The sequence below is a fragment of the Copadichromis virginalis genome, linkage group LG14, assembly GCF_057382275.1.
Source record: "Copadichromis virginalis isolate Kocher_CV1m ecotype Utaka linkage group LG14, C_Virginalis_male_GT1.1, whole genome shotgun sequence".
NCBI classification, from domain to species: Eukaryota; Metazoa; Chordata; class Actinopteri; order Cichliformes; family Cichlidae; genus Copadichromis; species Copadichromis virginalis.
This window is the reverse complement of record NC_140631.1, coordinates 29,074,134-29,092,649: the sequence shown is the minus strand read 5'-3', so window position 1 is coordinate 29,092,649 and position 18,516 is coordinate 29,074,134. Positions and strand designations below refer to the sequence as shown.

General features: G+C 41.7%; 1 protein-coding gene across 1 annotated transcript; it reads left to right on the top strand.

Annotated features, from left to right (window-relative positions):
- The first annotated feature begins 99 nt into the window (after window positions 1-99).
- Window positions 100-13,761, top strand: LOC146694216 (extracellular calcium-sensing receptor-like). Its single transcript, XM_085478716.1, has 9 exons — window positions 100-210; window positions 2,361-2,605; window positions 2,747-3,041; window positions 3,138-3,427; window positions 3,594-3,889; window positions 4,222-4,415; window positions 4,554-4,775; window positions 4,857-4,980; window positions 12,857-13,761. Exons 1-9 carry the CDS (start codon window positions 100-102, stop codon window positions 13,759-13,761), a joined length of 2,682 nt encoding a protein of 893 aa, XP_085334842.1.
- The last annotated feature ends 4,755 nt before the right edge of the window (window positions 13,762-18,516 follow it).

The following is an 18,516-nucleotide window of genomic DNA, read 5'->3' as shown; positions in this document are numbered from 1 at the left end:
ATGTAAAATAAAATTGTAGGTGTGTCCCACCAACTGTGCATGGCATAAAAATATACATAGTATTAGAGCAAGAATAAATACATGCCGGAAAAAGGTAGAATGGTTTCTTCACAGAGAACAGCCCAAGTCGGGTGTGAAAAGGCACCCAAGCCTCCCAAGCCTCGTCAGCTGCCTGAAACTCATAGAGGAGCTCAACATCTTCATTGCTGGGTATGAGGTAACCCCTCTCCCCTAGACCCTGCTCCCCACTTCCCTTTCAACCAGCAGACCCCTCTCTCCCTCCAGGAACATGAAGTCAGAAGCACTCTGATGGGGCGACCGTGGCTCAGGGGGTTGGGAAGCGTATCTGTAACCGGAAGGTCGCCGGTTTGATCCCCGGGCTCTCTGTCCTGGTTGTTGTGTCCTTGGGCAAGACACTTTACCCTACCGCCTACTGGTGTTGGCCAGAAGGGCCGATGGCGCGATATGGCAGCCTCGCTTCTGTCAGTCTGCCCCAGGGCAGCTGTGGCTACAACTGTAGCTTGCCTCCACCAGTGTGTGAATGCGAGAGTGAATGAATAGTGGCATTGTAAAGCGCTTTGGGTGCCTTGAAAAGCGCTATATAAATCCAATCCATCATCATCTGAGCCCGGTGAATGCCAGAATAACTAATGGCCTTGATGGCATCCCAAGGGCTGTGGTCAAAGCCTGTGCGGAACAACTGGCAGGGATACTCACAAAGCTGTTCAACCTCTCCCTCACTCATGCCACCATTCCCAGCTGTATGAAGGCCACCACCATTCCCCAAAAAGACTGATATAGACAGCCTCAATGACTACGAACATACAGCCCTCACATCTGTAGGCATGAAGTGTGTCGAGTGGATAGTGTCTCAAGGTCTCTTGCACCCTGCCAACCACCTGTTTGACCTGCTGCCCTCTGGCTGGCGCAGGGGTTAATCATGTCTCACACCTTCAGGCTCACAAACAGCTTTTTCCCCTGGGCCATTTGGACATCAACAAACACTATCTCTCCACACCCGACCGATGTCCACTCACCTCACCAATCTGGGCCATGGTCTGAGTAACCCTCATCACTCAGACCACTCACACATGGTCTCTATACTCAGACCAAGTCCTGTACTACTTCAAAGCACTGTGTTCTCCAATGCATACCTTTCTCTTGTTTTCTATATATCGCTCTTGATTGTATATATTTTTCCAGTTTATTGTTTATTACAACTATTTATTACTTATTACTATTATTTAGAAGAAAATTGGCAATGTAAATGAATCAAGTTTCTTTACTTACTTGTCTACCGTTTTATTTTTAGTACTGTTAACACAATGGAGACCAAGACTCATGCGTAGACATGTATCTTGTTGATTGTATGTTAAGCTTATTCTGTACAGCTGGCTCCGAAGTCAGTGACCACTCAGAGAAATCTAAGGAGTACTGGCCATTATACATGCCCGTGGAACCTAAATCTCCAGTTCAGTCACCCATTCTTGCTGATGTTTGCTTCCATGTTTTTACTTTACTTTTTTTGTATAGCAACAACAACGCTGATCAGAGCACCTTAAATTGTGATTGTGATTCCAGATAAAGTAAGAGCAATTCTATCTGAGCAAGTACTGGCTGACACTGAAGAGAAAAGGTCTTTTTAACCAGAAGAGGAAAAACAGCAGAGAATATAATCATGGTCATGGTTATGTTTTTCATTTTTGGTGTATATATTAGTATTAGCCTCTTTTTTTAAGTTGTTAGTATTTTAAGATGTGTTTTTGTGATTAGGCTATATTTCAAATGTCTTCAGTTGACAGTAAAAGATGAATTGCTCATATTTTATTTAATCATGTTGTCCACTAGGTGGTAGTAGCAGAGTGAGACTTTACAATCATAGCTTCTTTTAATATTTCTTAGTAAATTTCCAGCATTAATTTGCCAAAGACTCTGTGTGGAAATATTGTACAGTTACATGACTGCAAACATGCCAACTTAGAACTCTCAACACATAAACTGAGCTAAATGTATTAAACATCAAATGAAGAAATACTGAATGATAAGATTTAGGATATCTCCAAGCCTTATCGGGGACAAAGTTTTGTTTTGTTTTGTTTTTTTAGCTAAATGAATCCAGCTAAACTCATAGTATCTGTCAAGGCTATTTGTAATATACTCTCCTGTTTAGAGTAATGAATGACCTTTCAGACTTTTAATCAAAGACCACTGCGTAAGATCATGTCCTCTTGAAGGCGTAGAGCAGAGCCCTTTCTCTAAAACCCTATATAAATTCCACTTACACACATACCTGGCATCAGGGAGAGATGGCAGTCTCAGTTCTTTTAATTGGTCTGGTATCTGCTCTGTGTTTGTTTCAGCTGAACTCAGTTTTTGCCTTGGGTGTGTCTCTGGATAGTCTGAATCAAAGGAGTAGCTTTACAGGTGCTTGGGCTGGTACTGAAGCTTCTTCTGTGAAATGTAAGTTGCAGGGTAGCATTCATCTACCTGCATTCTCAATGGATGGGGACTTCATTATTGGGGGTGCTTTCTCTCTTCACTCCTACACGCAAACAGTGAGCCATGATTATACCATCATGCCTGAGCCAGTAAGATGCAAAGGGAGGTCAGTATGGAAAAAATTATGAACATGTTGCATGTATTGTAATGGTAATCTTTCTTGCTGTGTGTTATCTGTATGAAATTTCATCTTAACAAAATCTATGTAGCCTACAATTTTAACAGTGAGGTGACTGTCTGTCTGCAGCATAAATGCCGATGAGCTGCAGTTGTCACATGCAATGGTCTTTGCCATAGAAGAGATTAACAACAATACAGAGCTGCTGCCCGGAATCAGGCTTGGGTATCAGATCTATGACTCATGTGCATCAGTTTCCATGACAGTGCATTTGGCATTTCAGTTTTTGAATAGCTTGGACCTTGTGTTTCACACTGGCAAAAACTGCTCCCAGTCAGGTATGGTGATGGCTGTTGTTGGTGAGTCTGGGTCTACGCCATCCATCAGCATGTCACGAATCATCAGTCCCTTTAACATTCCTCAAGTAAATACTTTAATTTTTTTTTTTCAAACTAGGTGTTTAAAATATGCATGCACATCTGCAGTTCTTATAGGATTACCTTGTCTTCTTTTGTTTTAGGTGAGCCCCTCTGCCACATGTGCATGCTTGTCTGACAAGCAGCAGTACCCAAGTTTTTTCAGAACAATCCCCAGTGACCAGTTTCAAGCTGGTGCGCTAGCTAAGCTGGTAAAACAGTTTGGCTGGACTTGGATAGGTGCTGTACGATCAGATACAGATTATGGAAATAACGGCATGGCATCTTTTCTAGAAGCAGCAAAGAAAGAGGGGATTTGTGTGGAATACTCTGTATCTTTCTATCGGACCCACCCACATAGCAGGATTCAGAAAGTAGCAGATGTTATCCGCAGGTTCTTACATCAAAGATTTTCACTCTGGGATTTATTTTTAATGATTTTTTACAAGGTTTTTTTGTTTGTTTGTTGGATTGATATACAAAAATAAGTTTCTGACTAAACATTTTACATACCGGGTAGCTTAAAAAAGTCTTCTAATAAGTTGTACTTTTTTCACAAGATCTACATCTATGGTAGTGGTGGCATTTGCACCATCTGGAGACATGAGGATCCTGCTGGCAGAACTTTCACGTGAGCCTTTTCCACCTCGACAATGGATAGGCAGTGAGTCATGGGTGACCAACCCGGGATTAAGGAAGTACAGTTTTCTCGCTGGGACCATTGGATTTGGAATTCAGAAATCTGTAATCCCAGGTTTCAGAAACTTCCTGTTGAATCTCTCTTTTGCTCAAGTGGCTGTATCACCATTGCTTACTGAGTTCTGGGAGGATTCCTTCAACTGCACAATAAAAGAAAGTGAGAAACATTTTTCGTTTTTTGTTTTTCTTGGTTGTTAGAGTTTCTTGTAAAATGTCTGGTCTTAAAAAGGCCAGACATGTTCTTTTTTGTAATTTAAGCAATTTCAAATCCAACATAATCAAAAAGGTCCGTTACTGCAACAAATCATAATCTATATGTTTAACCTTTAGGTCAAGTTTAGGCAGTCAGCCAACACTATTACTGTGGCCCCTTTTCTCAAACGTGACTCTTTGTTTGTTGAGTGATATGTTCAAAAGATATGATGTTAAATGGATGAATTCAATTGTCTGTCATTTTGGTGCCTTTTTTATTTTTAGGTAATTCTGCAGGAAAGAAAGTATGTAATGGAACTGAAGATATAAAGACTCTCCAAACCCCGTACACTGATACATCTCAGCTTAGAATTAGTAACATGGTGTACAAGGCTGTGTATGCAATTGCACATGCCATTCATAATGCATTATGTCAGGGAAGAAATGTCACAGCTCAGTGTGACAAACTAACCAAATTACAGTCCAAGCAGGTCAGTAAAAACGAATCAGTCATTGCCAACATGTTTCACTGTCTCTAAGAAACGTTAAGTGAAACATTACTTTTAGTTGTTCAAATATTGTTTTGTTTTTTCTTTCCACTCCCTTTATGTCTCAATTCATCCTTACAGATTCTAACTGAGCTGAAGAAAGTAAATTTTTCCCGAAATGGATATGATGTGTCATTCGATACTAATGGGGATCCTGTGGCTATTTATGAGTTGGTTAACTGGCAGAAAACTATGGCTGGCATAACTGACATAGTGACTGTAGGGCTGTATGATGCATCACTGCCAGAGGGCCAGGAGTTCCAGATTAACAAAAACATCATCTGGATGGAGGGCAGCACGAAAGTAAAAAGTCAAATTAATGTAATCTTTTCAGTTTTATAGCAAACATTTACATATGTTACGCTGCCTTTTTATATTACACAGGTGCCAGTGTCAGTGTGCAGTGGGAGTTGTCCTCCAGGAACTCGTAAAGTGCTGCAAAAAGGAAAACCCATTTGCTGCTATGACTGTACCGCATGTCCTGAGGGAGAGATTAGTAATACTACAGGTAAAGTAAAATGCTTGTCTGTGCATGTAAAATGTTTTTATGATGCAAATCTGCAACATCGAATACATTACAAGAATAAATTTGTAATCTATAAAGCCAAAATTACAAGAAGCACCTTAACTCATTTTTTTCTCCCATTCAGATTCTGCTGATTGTTTACCCTGCCACATGGAATTCCAGCCTAATGCAAAGAGAGACACTTGTATTCCTAAACCCATAGAGTTTCTTTCTTTTCAAGACATCCTAGGAATCATCCTGGCTACATTCTCAGTTCTTGGTGCTTGTCTGACTATTATCACAACTGCTATATTCTTACGTCACAGGACATCTCCAATTGTCCGAGCCAACAACTCTGAGCTGAGCTTCCTGCTGCTCATCTCACTGACTCTGTGTTTCTTATGTTCAATAACTTTCATTGGAGCACCATCTGAGTGGTCCTGCATGCTGCGCCACACTGCATTTGGCATAACCTTTGTACTCTGTATCTCCTGTGTACTTGGGAAAACTATAGTGGTTTTAATGGCTTTTAAAGCCAGACTTCCAGGTAGTAATGTGATGAAATGGTTTGGTCCTCCACAACAAAGAATGACTGTTATGTCTTTCACCTTTATTCAAGTTTTAATATGTACGATTTGGTTGGTACTTAGCCCTCCATTCCCAATAAAAAATCTAACCGCATACAAGGAGAAAATCATCCTGGAATGTGCATTAGGCTCTGCTGTTGGCTTCTGGGCTGTGCTCGGTTACATTGGCCTACTTGCTTCCTTTTGCTTTGTTTTAGCTTTTTTAGCCCGCAAGTTACCTGATAATTTCAATGAAGCCAAGCTTATCACCTTCAGCATGCTGATATTTTGTGCAGTGTGGATCACCTTTATCCCAGCATATGTCAGCTCTCCTGGAAAGTTCACTGTGGTTGTGGAGATTTTTGCCATTCTGGCCTCCAGCTTTGGACTAATAATGTGTATATTTGCTCCAAAATGTTTTATCATATTGTTTAAGCCTGAGAAGAACACCAAGAAATATTTAATGTGCAAAAATTAATCATAGTATATCAGTTTTTTGGAAATGATTATTGTTGCAATTCCAAGTCGAAATTGGATATTTTGTATGTCTTTCTAAATCAATTTCTGGATACTGACTACACATAACACATAACTACACATAACTGCCCAACTGCGCATATGCATGTGCACACATCGACACACACACACACACACACACACACACACACACACACACACACACACACAAAGTTCTGGTATTTTTTCCTAACAGTTACTCGTACATGGTATTCATCAGCAATATTTTCATTATTGTTTGTTATTATCATTGTTATTATTATTGTTGTTGTTGTTGAGTGTTCCAAATTGTCCTACTCTGGAACACTCTGGGTTCCAGGGTATGTCACTAGATGGGTTGGGGCTGTGGTGGGACCTCTGGGTTGGCCTCGACCTCCATCCACTGTGCCCAATCTCTCCTACTATGAGCCAATTAATGACATTATTTTTTTTTATTGCATCACATCAGGAAACAATTTTTTTTAAGGAATAAATATTAATTATTAAAAAAACACGTGAAAAGATAACTGGAAAATTTCATCCCTCATTACTATGTCTTTGCTGTCTTTTTTTTTTTTTTTTTTTTGCATCACAGAAGATTAGGGCTTTTAATATAACAAGAAATATGACAAGTAAATGAACAAGTAAATGAACAACTTTATTCAAGTTTTAATATGTACTATTTGGTTGGTCGTGAGCCCTCTAGTCCCAATAAAAAATCTAACAGCATACAAGGAGAAAATCATCCTGGAATGTGCATTAGGCTCTGCTGTAGGCTTCTGGGCTGTGATTTGAGAGCATTTTTTATTCTTTATATAGTTGAAAAAGTTTTCATGACTATCAAATTATTTCTTTTACCATTTCAATCAACACACATAATGCTCTATACATAGTTATGAGACTACACTATAATAATATATTTGATGAATTTGCTTGTCTTTTTTTTGTTTGTCTGTCCTTACTGATCATTTTTGTCTTATTTACCTCACAATAAAAATACAAAAAGTAAACTGCACACTTTCAAGCACATAGCAGAGTTGTTTACTTTTGTTACTGAGAAAACTTTTTTAAATAATTGTACATTTTTTATTGTTGTTGTACATGTTAATGTATGAATATGTAACTCAGTGTTAAGTGCATAAATAAATTTAAAATCACATTTCACAATAACACTATATAGCTCTGAATTATTTTTCAGTGGTTTCATACAATGAAATCTAACATTTCCATTTGTATCAAGCATCAAGTCCAAGACTGCAAATGTAAATTTAATGTGAGCTGAGTGAGCTCTGTCATCTATATATCAGTTATGCTATAGCAGTTTTCAACTGTTGTTCAAAAATTCCTGTTCTGACAAGTTACCAAAGCAATATTTTCAATACTTAATAACACCAACAAAATCCAAAATATTAGGATTTAATCTGCAGCATCTGGTAAAAATGTTTCAAACTTTCATTAATTTCATGCATGGCCAGTAGACGTGGCGAAAATAATCAGCATAATCAGAATCAGAATACTTTATTCATCCCGAGGGAAATTAGGGTTACAGCAGGCAGCACGCTAATGGCGCATGCGCACTTACAAAGGAACCTTCTGACCAACTTTACACAAACATCACATTGGGCAGACATGTCAGAAAGGTAGGCTGATAGGAAAAAACAACGAAAATACACTACATGAGGTAAGAGGAGGAGAAAAAAAAACTCCACTCAGACTGAGCTCCTAGTGGGAGAACAGTTTGATAACAGAAAAAACACCTCAGCACAAAAGCACATGACTATCAATACACCATAGAAACACAAGACAAGCAACAGGGGTGGGTAAAGGGTAAGAGAGAGCCGGTGTAGACAGCGCATCCGGTCCTGCAGCATCTGTGCTGGTCCAGTTGACTGCTATCTTCCCCGGTAGGGCACAAGCATCGAAGGCGTTGGAAAGGGAGGGGGAATGAGTGAGTGCTTATCAGTGTAAGTGTGTGTGTGTGCGTGTCCATAGTTTAGCTGAGACAGTGTCCTTCGGCCTATCAGGCTAAGTAAACAGTCCTCCAGCCAATCCAGGTGTCCTTGCATGGGATGGGAAGAATAGCCGTAACACAGTCATTATCAGGGAGTGATTGTTCGGCTCCAGCCTTGGGCCTGCAGCTGGCGCCGTGATGGGGATCCGCAATGTTTATGTTGGTTTTGTTAATTTCCATGCGAGCAGCCCAGGAGAATTTTTCAGGCTGCTCTTTAACACTCCGACACTGGCCTCTCGATCTCCCGTTGGAGAGTCACGAGCCTCCCCATGATAGTATCAAACTTCTGTTCCATGGTGTTATCGTTCTTTTGATTCTGAGACCTCATAACTGCAGTGATCCGTTCCGCGATGTTTTCCAATTGTCACTCAAGGGTCTCATTTTGAGCAGGCCTCTCTCTGATGTTTCCCCTCATACGCTCAATGGTGTTGTTTTGAGCCTTCACAGCAGCTGCAAGCGTCTCCAAGGTGTTGACCATATTACGTTCGTTGTGAGAGGTTGCGCCTCGTTCCATTTCGATTCCAGCGGGCAGCCTTGGGGGGGTTTGAACAGCCGGTTCCGCTCTATTATTTCTCCGATAAACCAGGGCTAAGCCAACTCCGATCAGCATGAACCCTGTTATCATGGTTCCGAATAGATAGATATCTTCAGCGTCCTCAATCGACAGTCCCGCCAGGCACATGATCCTCCAGTTCTGCCACCCGTCCATCGTGTATCCGGCAGGGAAAGTCCCTCCAGGGCACTCAGGCTCTCCCGAGCCCAGATTTCTCGTTGAGAAAAGGGTGTCAATAGCATTCAGAGACCAGTTGATCAAATCCATAATTCTCTTTTAGGTTTTAGAGAACGACAAATACCAGCAAGAACATAAAACAAACAAACAAGAAAAACTATTATAAATAAAGTAAATTGAATGGTGTACTGAAACATACATTTTTTGTTAAATTTACAGAAATTTGAAGAATAGATTGGCAATTTTAGGGACGGGAGGATCTGATGCTGTCAACTGAGGAGTGGTAAAAAGGCCAACGACAGCCACTGGTCCAGGTCATTCCTTTTCAGGACACTTGCCTGATGGGCCTTCATTAGTGTGGTTGGTCAAGGTGAGATTAATCGAGATGTGCGTGCCCAGAAACCTAAATGTGGAGACGGATTCCACCCATTCTCTATTTACGAGAGGAGACTCGTGAAATCCATGATGAGTTCTTTTGTTTTATGAACATTCAGCTTCAAGTTTTCTTTGGAGCACCAGCATGACAAATTCTCTATTTCCACTCTGTACACTGTCTCATCTCCATCAGAAGTGAGCCCAACCACAGTGGTTACAATGAGGTTGGTTGGGTGGATTGGTGTACAGCAGGGGTCGGCAACCCTAGGCACGCGTGCCACAGCTGGCACTCAAAGGGTTAACTGATGGCACGACCATAGCTGGACTGGCCATCGGGCATACTGGGCATTTGCTCAGTGGGCCAATGATTTTCTTTTTTTTTGTAACGGTATGAAAGGTGGTGGATTGGCCAGATGCTGTCCGGTGTGTAAAAAATAACTCAGTTATTTGGTGGTGGCTATGGCGGTGCATCCACAGATTCAGTAACATTAGCAAGTGGTGGAGGCCAGCAGGTGGATGAGAGAAAGCGGAGGCAAGAGGAGAGACCCGAGGCAGCCGCCGGTCCGAGTGTCAGGTGAACTGAACTTCAGATAAGAAGTTATGACCTGCAGTCTATCTGGGTCAGATATAAACAAAGTTTAGGTGGAGTTTATTTTTGTTCTGCTGACTTTTTACAGTCTCGAGACACAATGCATTTTTGGGACTTTCAGGTGAATGGACCAATGTTTTATTTTCTGATCAAACCAGAAAGCTTTAATGAGCAGCTAGATTTGTCTTGCATTAACTGGCTGAGTTAATGCCAGTTAATGCGACATTACACATTAACATGTGTATCTCTGTATTAACAAACATGCTATATTGGTCCAGTTTATTTTTCTTATCGTTGTTGTGAGGAGACCATAAATAGCATTTGCATTTTCTGTTGTACAGTTCATTTGCTGTTATGGAGTTCTTGTTATGGATAAAAAGTGTCTTTTTTTGGTTTCAAAATAGCTGATAACTATCCGCTGATAGCTGCCAACATCTGAGAACAAATATAATTCTATAAAGTGGTTCTATATAGTGTGTAACTGTTAATATAGAACATTATTAAATTTATTGCTAATGCAATCATATGGCACATTGACTTCTGAGGAAATTTTAGATGGCACTCGTCATCAGAAAGGTTGCCTACCCCTGGTGTACAGCAATATACTGGGTGTACAGTACTGGGCTAAGAATGCAGGCCTGCAGGGATCCACTGCTGAGTGAGAGTTTGGTGGAGAGGTAGGGGATGAGTCTGACTGATCTGTCCCGTTGGTGAGGAAATCTTTGATCGAGGAGCGGGTGGCAGGGGGGATGTGAAGATGGTCCAGTTTGTTGATAAGGATGGGATTATGGTGTTTAACACTGAGCTGTAGTTCACAAAGAGCATCCTCACCTAGCTGTTCATGTTCTCCAGATGACTCAGCCCTCTGTGAAGGGTGATAATGATGGCATCCTCTATGTACTGAATTGCTCTATAAGCCTTTTTGTGTTATATATGCCATTTTGTTATGTTGTCCTGCAATGCACTGATAACTTTCAGGTGATGTCTGTTAGTTACAGGAACTAATAATTACAAGAACTAATAGATATCAGCTTCAGCCTGAACTGGGATTTTAATTTGGATAGGACTGACAGTATCCCACCCAAGATTGTGAGTGCACCATGGGTTATTTTGGGGAAAAACAAACAACACAGATGGTGCAGGGAGAATAAACAAAAGCTGGCATGCAGAGCTGGCTATTATCTCCAGCTGCAAAACAGCAACACAAACAGCCCACTTCCAATCATCTTCCTCAGCAATGCCAGATCCCAGCAAACAAAACGGAAGAGCTACAGTCAGAGATTTACTACAACTGCTTTGTCCAGGAGTGTTGTCTACTGATTGTGACGGAATCTTGGCTCCATCCAAACATTCCTAATGCCTCAGTAGAGGTACAGTGGGGCAAAAAAGTATTTAGTCAGCCACCGATTGTGCAAGTTCCCCCACTTAAAATGATGACAGAGGTCAGTAATTTGCACCAGAGGTACACTTCAACTGTGAGAGACAGAATGTGAAAAAAAAATCCATGAATTCACATGGTAGGATTTGTAAAGAATTTATTTGTAAATTAGGGTGGAAAATAAGTATTTGGTCACCTCAAACAAGGAAAATCTCTGGCTCTCACAGACCTGTAACGTCTTCTGTAAGAAGCTTTTCTGTCCCCCACTCGTTACCTGTATGAATGGCACCTGTTTGAACTCATCATCTGTATAAAAGACACCTGTCCACAGCCTCAAACAGTCAGACTCCAAACTCCGCCATGGCCAAGACCAAAGAGCTTTCGAAGGACACCAGGAAAAGTATTGTAGACCTGCACCAGACTGGGAAGAGTGAATCTACAATAGGCAAGCAGCTTGGTGTGAAAAAATCAACTGTGGGAGCAATCATCAGAAAATGGAAGACATACAAGACCACTGATAATCTCCCTCGATCTGGGGCTCCACGCAAGATCTCATCCCGTGGGGTCAAAATGATCATGAGAACGGTGAGCAAAGATCCCAGAACCACACGGGACCTGGTGAATGACCTGCAGAGAGCTGGGACCAAAGTAACAAAGGTCACCATCAGTAACACACTACAACGGCAGGGAATCAAATCCCGCAGTGCCAGACGTGTTCCGCTGCTGAAGCCAGTGCATGTCCAGGCCCGTCTGAAGTTTGCCAGAGAGCACATGGATGATACAGCAGAGGATTGGGAGAATGTCATGTGGTCAGATGAAACCAAAGTAGAACTTTTTGGTATAAACTCAACTCGTCGTGTTTGGAGGAAGAAGAATACTGAGTTGCATCCCAAGAACACCATACCTACTGTGAAGCATGGGGGTGGAAACATCATGCTATGGGGCTGTTTTTCTGCCAAGGGGACAGGACGACTGATCCGTGTTAAGGACAGAATGAATGGGGCCATGTATCGTGAGATTTTGAGCCAAAACCTCCTTCCATCAGTGAGAACTTTGAAGATGAAACGAGGCTGGGTCTTCCAACATGACAATGACCCAAAACACACCGCCCGGGCAACAAAGGAGTGGCTCCGTAAGAAGCATTTGAAAGTCCTGGAGTGGCCTAGCCAGTCTCCAGACCTCAACCCCATAGAAAATCTGTGGCGGGAGTTGAAAGTCTGTGTTGCTCGGCGACAGCCCCAAAACATCACTGCTCTCGAGAAGATCTGCATGAAGGAATGGGCCAAAATACCAGCTACTGTGTGTGCAAACCTGGTAAAGACCTATAGTAAACGTTTGACCTCTGTTATTGCCAACAAAGGTTATGTTACAAAGTATTGAGTTGTATTTTTGTTATTGACCAAATACTTATTTTCCACCCTAATTTACGAATAAATTCCTTACAAATCCTACCACGTGGATTCATGGATTTTTTTTTCACATTCTGTCTCTCACAGTTGAAGTGTACCTCTGGTGCAAATTACTGACCTCTGTCATCATTTTAGGTGGGGGAACTTGCACAATCGGTGGCTGACTAAATACTTTTTTGCCCCACTGTATACTGTGTCCTGAGGGAGAGATTAATAATATTACAGGTAAAACTGAATGATGATTATTATCAATATCTGTAAAATTGAATAAAATAAAAAAAGAATCTCTCTTTTTCTTTTTAAAAAAATGTATTTCTTTGATTTAGATTCAGCTGACTGTTTACCCTGCCACAAAGAGTTCTGGCCTAACTCAAAGAGAGACACCTGTATCCCTAAACCCATAGAGTTTCTTTCATTTCAAGACATCCTTGGAATCATCCTGGCCACATTCTCAGTTCTGGGTGCCTTACTGGCCATTATCACCGCAGGTGTATTCTTTTATCACAGGACATCTCCAATTGTCCGAGCCAACAACTCTGAGCTGAGCTTCCTGCTGCTCATCTCTCTCACTCTGTGTTTTTTATGTTCATTAACTTTCATTGGAGCACCATCTGAGTGGTCCTGCATGCTGCGCCACACTGCATTTGGGATCACCTTTGTGCTCTGTATCTCCTGTGTACTTGGGAAAACTATAGTGGTTTTAATGGCTTTTAAAGCGACACTTCCAGGTAGTAATGTGATAAAATGGTTTGGTCCTCCACAACAAAGAATGACTGTTATGTGTTTCACCTTTATTCAGATTTTAATATGTACTATTTGGTTGGTAGTGAGCCCTCCCTTTGCAATAAAAAATCTAACCACATACAAGGAGAAAATCATCCTGGAATGTGCATTAGGCTCTGCTATTGGCTTCTGGGTTGTGCTCGGTTATATAGGCATACTTGCTGCCTTTTGCTTTGTTTTAGCTGTTTTAGCTCGCAAATTACCTGATAATTTCAATGAAGCCAAGCTTATCACCTTCAGCATGCTGATATTTTGTGCAGTGTGGATCACCTTTATCCCAGCATATGTCAGCTCTCCTGGAAAATTTACAGTGGTTGTGGAAATATTTGCCATTCTGGCCTCCAGCTTTGGACTAATGCTGTGTATATTTGCCCCAAAGTGTTTTATCATATTGTTTAAACCTGAGAAGAACACGAAAAAATATTTAATGAGCAAAAATCAGTCATAGTATATTAATAATTAAAAAATTCTTAATATTGCAATTGTGAACTGAAATTGTGCTTTTTGTACTTACATGCCAATAGTTAAATTATTTATTATTCATATGTGTAACTCTTTAATATGTGAATGTTTTATTGTGATTTAAGCACATAAATAAATGATGGTAATGGTGGTAATTCATTTATTTATTTATTGGCGCCTTTAAAGACCCTCAAGGTCCCCTTAAGCCTTTAGAGCCGGTCGGAGCAGGCACGCTCTGTTTTGCATAACTATTTTTAAATCCCGGTAGCTCTGCAACCACGTAAGCTAGCGTAATAATTATTTTTGCATATGAAACCGGAGGAGTTGTACTTACATCTTATGCCATCAGCTTGTCCTAGGTCACAGTTTCCTTCCACATATAGCTTTGCAAAAACTGCATAAAAAGCGCTTGCAGGAACAAAAACATGATATTCCAGAAACACGCCTTGCCGATCCAATCAGCTGTTCATAACACTTCCTACGTTGGAACAGACGTCAGCGCGAACTTTTGCATGTCCGCCATTACCTGCCCGAAACCGGAAGTGATGTCATTTTCGCGGAAATGTAGTTCTTTTTTACCATCAGGGCCTGAGGGCCTAAACTGGTGTTTTTAAAAGTTATCTTTGACTTTATGACTTTCTGTGTCTTTTCTGGGATGCTTAGGACTCATATTGCATTGCTGTAAATAGTTTATTTTCATGCATATGCTGCTTTTTTGCAAATTTGCAGTATAATATTTATTTTCGTTTTTCCTGCAGTATATAAAAATTGGTGTATTTCAAAAATAAAACTATGAAGACACTCAAATTAAATTTCCTGTGGTAGGAAACTATTTTGTGCAACTTTTTTTTTATTTACAGTTTTGAGGGATAAGCCTCTTAAATTTCTCTAACTAGAAATTTATGTTAAAAAAGCAAAAACGATTTTCAATTTTTTTGTAGTTTATTGCACTTTTTTGCAATTTATGTAATTACTATGCACTTAATGAATATATATTATTAAAATCTGGGCTATAATTGTTGTATTGATGTATAGCAACTTGAAATGCTCCCAAAAATGGCACCACACCATGTAAAAATATAATATAAGCTCTGGCGGACTTGGTTCTATGGTAGGTCTTAAAGGGTTAATTAGTACAATAAAAACACAAGGTAAATGAAAAATAAAAAAAACAAGTATGAAAGTATAAAAGCAAGTATAAAAGTAAACACGGTAAAAAATCGACTAAGATGGAATCATGATGTAGGGTATTCAGTTTTTAAATAGATGAGTTTTAAGACATGATTTAAGAGTGGAGAGAGCGTTTGTAGTCCGGAAACCTGATGGAAGTGCATTCCAAAGTCTCGGGCCAGAACAACTAAAGGCTCTGAGTAGTCAGGAGAGCAGGTGGAACAGATAAAAGGGAAGCTGAAGAAGACTGCAGTGTACAAGGGGGTGAGTATGTATGGAGAAGATCAGACAAATTTGGGGGAGCGAGGTTATGCAGTCGTGAGCTCTCAGAATTGGCTCTCTGAGCAAAAGAATGACAACACCACGGAACGCAAGTTTGATACCATCATGGGGAAGCTCGTGGTTCTCCAACGGGAGATTGAGAGACCAGTGTCAGAGTGTTAAAGAACAGCTTTGAAATTCTCATGAGTTGTTGCAAAAGAAAAATTACCATCATAATCCGGCTACCCCTTCGGCGCCAGCTGTGGGCTCAAGGCTAAGGCCGAACAAAAACTCCCTGATAACGACTGTGTTGAGTCTCTTCCTTCCCATTCCATGCAAGGCCACCTGGGTTGGCTGGAAGACTGTTTACTTAGCCTGGCAGGGCGAAGGGCACTATCTCAGCTGAACTATGGACACGCACACACATACATATACTGATACTGATAAGCACTCACTGACGCATCACCCTCCTCCCCGGATCCAACGCCACCTCCAACGCTTACCTCCCCTCTGATGTGGACATCGGGTCAACTGGAGGCGCAGTCAAAGATTGCAGCGGTCCCAGATCAGATGTACACACTGGAACACTTTCCCATGTTGCTTGTCTGTGTTTATTGTGTTATGGTGTGTTGATACCTGTGCATTCCTGTATTATCCTTTTGTGTTACACATTTCGATGTTTTTTTCCTCGCTACCTAGCCTGACCTGTCTCCCCAATGTGATGTTTGTGTATTGTATGCAGTGTTGGTCAAGTTACTTGAAAAAAGTAATCAGTAACTAATTACTGATTACTTCCCCAAAAAAGTAATCCCGTTACTTTACTGATTACTTATTTTCAAAAGTAATTAATTACTTAGTTACTTAGTTACTTTTTAAAAACACGATTTACAACCTGAAGAGGTGATAAAGCGATAGATCTTTCAGCCCAATTCTACTTTTTCTACATAATCCATCATACAAAATGTAATCAAATGGAAAATTCTCTTTTTTTTAACTTGTTTTATCAGTTTTAATCTTTTAACTTTATGCATCAAGCAAAAATTTAATTATATGCAACATTCTCTGACTTGAATAAATTAGTTTAACATTTAAACCTATTTTCTGCACATTCCAGCACATAAAATAAAATATTTTTTGTGTTTACACTCACTCTTTCAAATAGATGCAAGTAAAACACAGCAGAAAATAAATAAAGTCAAAGACTCAGCGGTCCTGTTGCTCTATTTTCGCCTGTAAAGCAGTACAGCGGTAGGCAGAGGTTTACCCTGGTGCAGGTGTGCCGCAGTCAGTTGAAGAATCCACGAGTTTCTCTGTGAATTTCCCATTACGTCGTTGCGCACTCGGTGCTTGCTTGGAAGTTTAGGGGTTTTTTTTCGCTGGTTTTATCAGAATCAGAATCAGAAAGGGTTTTATTGCCAAATGTTGAGCGGGTTTACAACATTAGGAAATTGCTGCGGTGCTTCAGTGCAAACATACTGTTATAAATTAAGCTTAAATAGACATGAAACTAAAAATGAGAATAAGAATTAAAAGTGCTAAGTAGATAGATATATACATGATATATACATGAGTGCAGGTGGTGATCAGTGCCAAACATGGAATGATGCAGTGAACACAGCGTAGGGTCATGTGTTAGTGGTGGGAACAGTCATACGGTTATTGTTCATGTGTTCAACAGCAGAGGGGAAGAAACTGTTCTTATGGCGAGAGGTTCTGGTGCGAATGGACCGGAGCCTCCTGCCTGAGGGGAGCAGGTCAAACAGACTGTGTCCAGGGTGAGAAGGGTCAGCTGTGATCCGAGCTGCACGCCCCAGTGTCCTGGAGGTGTACAGGTCCTGCAGAGATGGAAGTCTGCAGCCAATCACCTTCTCAGCAGAGCGCACAACACGCTGCAGTCTCTGTTTGTCCCTGATAGTGGCTCCAGCGTACCACACGGTGATGGAGGAGGTGAGGATGGACTCGATGATTGCAGTGTAGAATTGCATCATCGTCCGTGTTGGCAGGTTGAATTTCTTCAGCTGCCTCAGGAAGTACATCCTCTGCTGGGCTTTCTTAATGACGGAGGTGATGGTGGGCTCCCACTTCAGGTCCTGGGTGATGGTGGTACCCAGGAAGCGGAATGAGTCCACAGAGGTGATGGGGGTGTCAGTCAGGATGATGGGGGGGAGTGGAGCTGTGTGCTTCCTGAAGTCCACAATAATCTCCACTGTCTTCTGGGCATTCAGCACCAGGTTGTTGTGGCTGCACCAGGACACCAGACGTTCAACCTCCCTCCTGTAGGCAGACTCATCCCCGTCCGAGATGAGTCCAATAACGGTGGTGTCATCTGCAAACTTGATTAGCTTGACAGACTGGTGGGTGGAGGTGCAGCAGTTGGTATACAGGGAGAAGAGCAGGGGAGAAAGAACACAGCCCTGAGGGGAGCCGGTGCTGATGGTCCGGGAGTCCGAGACATTCTTTCCCAGCTTCACATGCTGTTTCCTGTCCGTCAGGAAGTCAGTGATCCACCGGCAGATGGGATCAGGCACATTCATCTGGGAAAGCTTGCCTTGGAGATGGTCTGGAAGGATGGTATTGAAGGCAGAGCTGAAGTCCACAAACAGGATCCTGGCGTAGGTTCCTGGGGAGTCCAGATGCTGCAGGATGAAGTGTAGGGCCATGTTGATGGCGTCATCTACAGACCTGTTGGCTCTGTATGCAAACTGCAGGGGGTCCAGGAGGGGGGCCATGAGGGTCTTGAGATAGGAGAGAACCAGGCGCTCAAAAGACTTCATGACCACAGATGTCAGAGCCACGGGTCTGTAGTCATTTAGTCCAGTGATCCTAGGTTTCTTGGGGACAGGGATTATGGTAGAGGACTTGAAGCAGGCAGGCACATGACATGCCTGCAGTGAGGAGTTGAAAATGCCAGAAAACACTGGGGCCAGCTCGTTTGCACAGTGTCTGAGGGTGGCAGGAGACACACCGTCTGGGCCGGGAGCTTTTTGAGCATTCAGACTCTTAAACTGCTTCCTCACACCTTCTTCATGAATATGAAGAGTTGTGGTGGGAGGAGGTGGTGTGAAATCCTCTTTTGTGTGGGGTGAGGAGGGGGGTGTTGTAGGTGAAGTGTTTGAAGGTGGTGATGGCTCTATGGAGGGGGTAGAGGTGGGGGAATGAGTGTCCAAAGTGTCTCTATTGTTGGGGCCGTTGCAGGTGTGAAGGCTGCCTGATGGCTCGTCAAAACGGCAGTAAAAGTCGTTGAGGGTGTTGGCCAAGAGCAAGTCATCAGTGGAGTGGGGGGTTTTAGGCTTGTAGTTGGTGATATTCC